This window comes from Mandrillus leucophaeus, unplaced genomic scaffold (genome assembly GCF_000951045.1).
Source record: "Mandrillus leucophaeus isolate KB7577 unplaced genomic scaffold, Mleu.le_1.0 Scaffold43, whole genome shotgun sequence".
Lineage (NCBI taxonomy): Eukaryota > Metazoa > Chordata > Mammalia > Primates > Cercopithecidae > Mandrillus > Mandrillus leucophaeus.
This window is the reverse complement of record NW_012104587.1, coordinates 1,637,502-1,642,852: the sequence shown is the minus strand read 5'-3', so window position 1 is coordinate 1,642,852 and position 5,351 is coordinate 1,637,502. Positions and strand designations below refer to the sequence as shown.

Below are 5,351 nucleotides of genomic sequence, written 5' to 3'. Positions count from 1 at the left end.
GCCCACCTCTGCCTCCCAAAATGCTGGGATTACAGTCGTGAGCCACTGTGCCTGGCCAGATAAACAGTTTCTTTATTCATCCTCCTCCTCCTCTTCATCTTCCTCTTCCACCTTTTTCCAGGCAACTTTAGCAGGACCCTTTGCACCATCAAACCTTCCTTTCGACTTATGGTCAGCGACATCCTTCTTACACTTTTCCTTCAGCTTTGCTACCTTAGTGATGTCATTTAAGTTATTTCACATCTCACCCAGAAAACCTAGCTTCTTAATAGAATAGGGATAATAGTGCCTGTTTCTTGGGATTGTCATGAGGGTTACATAATGCTGGTGTAAGATGCTTTAGCATAGTGCCTAGTACCTAATAAATCCCCAGTAAGCATTAGCTACTAAAAGGATAATTTTACCTACTTATTTGAGGTGGAGTCTCACTCTAGCTCCCAGGCTGTAGTGCAGTGGTGTGATCTCGGCTCACTGTAACCAACGTCTGCCGGATTCAAGCGATTCAGCTTCAGCCTCTTTAGTAACTGGGTTTGCAGGTGTGCGCCACCACACCTGGCTAATTTTTTATATTTTTAGTAGAGATGGGGTTTCACCATGTTGGCCAGGCTGGTCTCAAACTCGTGGCCTCAAGATCTGCCTGTCTCGGCCTCCCAAAATCCTGGGCTAAAAGGGTAATTTTTTTCTTTTTTGAGACAACGTCTTGCTCTGTCACCCAGGCTGGAGTGCAGTGGCATGATCTCGGCCCACAGTAACCTCTGCCTCCTGAGTTCAAGCAATTCTGCTGCCTCAGCCTCCCGAGTAGCTGGGACTACAGGCATGCGCCACCATGCCCGGCTAATTTTTGTATTTTTAGTAGATACAGGGTCTCACATGTTGGCGCTTCTCTTTGCTTTTTAAAACCAAGAAGCACTCATGAGCTTCTCTGATAGCTCCTCCAGCTGCTGATCACCCCACCCTGGTGTCCTGTCAAACTGCTCCTGACTCCTCCTCTCCTTCCTGGGCTAGGGGAGAGGACACAGTTACTTTGTAAAGATCTGAAAAGAGCACCAATGCTCATATCTGGGTTTATACCCCAGTGTTAGAAAGATTTGTTTGGGGCCAGGCACGGTGGGTCATACTTGTAATCCCAGCACTTTGGGAGGTCGAGGCGGGCAGATCACCTGAGATCAGGAGTTCAAGACCAGCCTGGCCAACACGGCAAAACCCTGTCTCTACTAAAAATACAAAGATTATCCTGGCGTAGTGGCGCACCCCTGTAGTCCCAGCTACTTGGGAGGCTGAGGCAGGAGAATCGCTTGAACCTGGGAGGCGGAGGTTGCAGTGAGTTGAGATAGCTCCATTGCACTCCAGCCTGGGCAACAACAGAGAAACTCTGTCTCAAAAGAAAAAGAAAGAAAAGCTTTACTTGGTGTTCTGACTTTAATAAACAGCAGCCTTTTTTTCCATTGCAATCTTGCTTGGGAACCAGAGGATAGACAAAAGAAGAGCAACTTGGTTGGCTAGGCTGTGGGGCTTTGACCCCACTTATTTCATCCTCTCAGTGGCAACTCCAATAAATCCTGACCGGATTCAGATTGGAGACCACTTTACATTTCTAAATTAATTTTTTACACTAATCCTCATAGTTATGACCTTTCAGAGAACAGGACTGAGGTTTGTAACATGCTGGAGTTGAACTAAGATCTGTGACTCAAAGCACACTCCTTTTACTTCTAGTAAGTCAGCCTCCTAAGCTTGTTTAACCAGAGGTTAAATAACGGGCACAGAAAGCACTGCGGCATATGTTAAGTGCTAGATGCTCCTCCAATCTCGCTCCAAGGACAGGAGTCCTGAGTGTCCTCTGTAGGCATCCATTACTTCAAGATTTTCCAGGATAGTTCAGATTTCAGGAATGTCCCACGGTTATCCCGGGAAGTACACTCCAACCTGACACCACATGACCTGTTTTGAAAATGTGGTTGGCCGGGTGCAGTGGCTCAGGCCTGTAATCCCAGCACTTTGGGAGGCCAAGGCGGGTGAATCACCTGAGGTCAGGAGTTCGAGACCAGCCTGGCCACATGGTGAAACCCGCCTCTACTAAAACTACAAATATCAGCCAGGCGTGGTCGCGGACGCTTGTAATCCCAGCTACCTGGAAGGCTAAGTAAGAACAGCTTGAACCCAGGAGGCGGAGGTTGCAGTGAGCCAAGATTGCGCCACTGCACTCCTGCCTGGGCAACAAGAGCAAGGCTCTATCTCAAAAAAAAAGAAATAGAAACTGTGGCCGCAGCAGGGTGAGGTGGTTCACACCTGTAATCCCAGCACTTTGGGAGTTCGAGGCGGGCGGATCACCTGGGTCTGGAGTTCGAGACCAGGCTGGCCAACATGGTCAAACCCTGTCTCTAATAAAAACACAAAAATTAGCTGGGCGTGGTGGTACGCGCCTGCGATCCCGGCTACTCGGGAAGCTGAGGCAGGAGAATCGCTTGAACCCGGGAGGCAGAGGTTGCAGTGGGCCGAGATCGTGCCACTGCACTCCAGCCTGAGTGGCAGAGAGCGACTCCGTCTCAAAAAAAAAAAAAGAAAAGAAAAGAGAAAGAGAATGTGGTCGAGATACCTATTGAGATCAGCTTCTTCTGGTGGGATGGGACAGGTGGCAGGTGCAGGCCATGCCCCCAGCACCGACCACAGGTCTCTAAGCATTGGTAGGTGTCGACTGCAGGGCTCATTCTGGGTGGAGGAACATGATTTATTGATTCTTTCAGTTAACCACAGCCGACTCGCGTCTCGGCCCTGGCCCGCTTTGCGGACTTTAAAGCAATCAGTCCAGGGTTTGGGGGGAACGTGCTCACCCGACGGCAGCTCACAGGACCCTGGAGAGTTCTGGGCATGGCATCTCGGCCGGACTCCCCGCTGGGCCCACGAAGGAGAAAGCCCGCATCGGATTCCTGCGCCCGAGCCAAGGTCCCAGCGCCCACAGGGTCAAGTCCGGTCTCACGGTGACCTCCCGCCGGCGCCGCCTTCGCTAACCATCCAGTTCTTCCTCCAGGCCACGTTCTCCTGTGTGGTCGCTGCCTCCTGCAGAGTGGCCACCAATAGCTGCTGGGTCTTGGCCATCTCCTCCCTGCTCCGCGGGTCCTGCAGTGGCATCTCCTGAGGGCAGGAAGGGGAGTTCGCAGGAGCTCCAGTCCGGGGCTCTCCACTCGCCCACCCATCCTCGGGATTACCAGTTGCTTCTACCTTTAGCATTTCCTGCTTCCGCTGCTCCCCGGGGGTCACGATAGCAAGGAGCGCGAAGCCCACGCCAGCCCCTGCGCCCAGCACTGCGACTGTGATCAGCATTTTCCGCAAGAACTCCATGGCTGCCTGCACAACCAGCAGGGCGCCCACCGGAGTTCACCGCAGCCGCGAGCGGTACCCGCGCGGTCTCACTGCCCCTTCGCGCAGGCTAGAGCGCCCTATAGCAGAAACCATAGATAAACGGCCGGCTAGAGAGGACCCGCTCAAGGAAACGTTTAGAATCCGGAGCGCCGGGATTTCAGGTTTAGCTGAGGGGGTTGAGGGTGTCCAAGAAGTGCTGGCGCCAAGGGCTGAGCGTGGGCACCCTGTGTCCTCAGTTCCGGGGTGGGATTGCTAGGGGGAGAGTGCGTGTCTTCATGGTTGCCGTGGGTTTTATGATTGCCCATTTTTCTGTCTTCCGACGTTTCCCGATCAGTAGAGGCCCGAGCTGCGCTCTGTGGTTTCCTGCAGTCACCCGCGCGTTTTCAACACAGCGAATGGAGGTCATACACATACATATCCCTCTCCATCCCCTCAACTCTGGAACAAACACTGAAAGTCAAGTGTACTGGTTGGAGAAATGGGTAATAGTAACTTATCTTTAACATTTATTTTACAAACAACCTGTTCCTTTTCTCGTTATGGTACACACTTGGTATTGTCTAGGGCTTTTTTGGTTTTGTTGTTAGTGTGTGGGCGTGGTTTTGTTTGTTTTTGGAGACAAGGTCTCGCTCTGTCGCCCAGGGTTGGAGTGCAGTGGCGATCATGGTTCACTGAAGCCTCGACTTCCAGGGCCCAAGGGATCCTCCTGCCTCAACTTCCCGAATAGCTGGGATTACAGGCGTGCACCACCACGCCCGGCTGGTATTGCTTTTTGTTTTGCTTTGTTTTCTTTTTTCTTTTTCTTTTTTTTTTTTTGAGACGGAGTCTCACTCTGTCACCCAGGCTGGAGTACAGGGGCAGGATCTTGGCTCACTGCAAGCTCTGCCTCCCGGTTTCACGGCATTCTTGCCTCAGCCTCCCGAGTAGCTGGGACTACAGGCGCCCGCCACCACGGTCGGCTAATTTTTGGTAATGTTAGTAGAGACGGGGTCTCACCATGTTGGTCAGGCTGGTCTCGAGCTCCTGACCTCGTAATCCGCCTACCTCGGCCTCCCAAAATGCTGGGATTACAGGTGTGAGCCACCGTGCCTGGCTGTTATGCTTTGTTTTCAACCACTAAAAGGCTGGATTCGTTTAACATACTGAATTCTGCTTTACAGAAGAAAACACCTTTTAGCTGTGTGACTGATTACAGGCAAGTTCTTGTGCCCCGGTTTCTGCATCAGAAAATGAGCTTATAACAGTACTTGTCTCACAGTTTTAGGAGAATTAAATGAGTTATGTGTAAAGCAAAACAGCTCCTGACAAAGAGTAAACACCATATAAATATTCATTAAATAACATACAAACATGCCAGGTTGGGAAAATCAGTAAGCAAAGGAGTCAGGAAATTCCAAGTTGGTTATCACAACTCTTGGCCCACAGGGCTTTAATCCAGGTGCCCTTGTCTCCTACCCTTGCTGCCATCCCAGTGTCTCCAGGGAGTAAGTAGAAATAAAGATCCGATCTCATGTCTTGGGCATTTTCCCCTGCCCTGAAGGCCCATAATCACTTAGCACAGTCAGAGCTTAAGGCGCCAGGCTCCAAAGAAGATTAAAGGAACAGTTTGTGGGCAGGAATACCCTCCTCTGAGTTCAATCATCTTGCACTCTAAGAATCACCACCATGGCCCTTGTGCCAGGGAGAAGCAAGGAGGATGGGCTTTGGACTACAAATAGCCCAGGCTCCTCCCAGGATCCAGAGTCCCAGGCTGGCCAACCCTCTCTGGGACAGAGGAAAAGTTGGCAAGGTTGAAGGTCACTGGCATATTCAGGTTATACTTCCCCACCCTGTGTCTGGCAGCTGGCTTACCCTCCAATTTGGCCCAACCTCCTTGCTGTCCCTATTCAGGATTTCTCTCAAAAGTCCCATCTGCTGTCTATTGTGGTGGAAGCCTCTGAGGTGAATGAAGAGAGTGGGGATCTCCATTGGCCCCATGAGGAGCTGCTGCT

General features: G+C 51.2%; 2 protein-coding genes across 2 annotated transcripts in view; one reads left to right on the top strand and one right to left on the bottom strand.

Annotated features, from left to right (window-relative positions):
* Positions 1–2,707: 2,707 nt before the first annotated feature.
* LOC105549046 (ubiquinol-cytochrome-c reductase complex assembly factor 3) lies at positions 2,708–3,704 on the bottom strand. The gene is made up of 2 exons (XM_011993381.1): positions 3,220–3,704; positions 2,708–3,132 (listed from the first exon to the last, which is right to left on the bottom strand). The coding sequence occupies exons 1-2, from the start codon at positions 3,337–3,339 to the stop codon at positions 2,974–2,976; spliced, it is 279 nt and encodes a 92-aa protein (XP_011848771.1). The 5' UTR covers positions 3,340–3,704; the 3' UTR covers positions 2,708–2,973.
* A 153-nt stretch (positions 3,705–3,857) lies between these two features.
* The window catches only part of LBHD1 (LBH domain containing 1), a 3,668-nt gene continuing 2,174 nt past the window's right edge, over positions 3,858–5,351 (top strand). The window contains 3 exon segments of the mRNA XM_011993577.1: positions 3,858–5,102; positions 5,104–5,173; positions 5,251–5,350. Coding sequence (XP_011848967.1) covers positions 5,026–5,102; positions 5,104–5,173; positions 5,251–5,350 — 247 coding nt within the window. The 5' untranslated portion in view covers positions 3,858–5,025.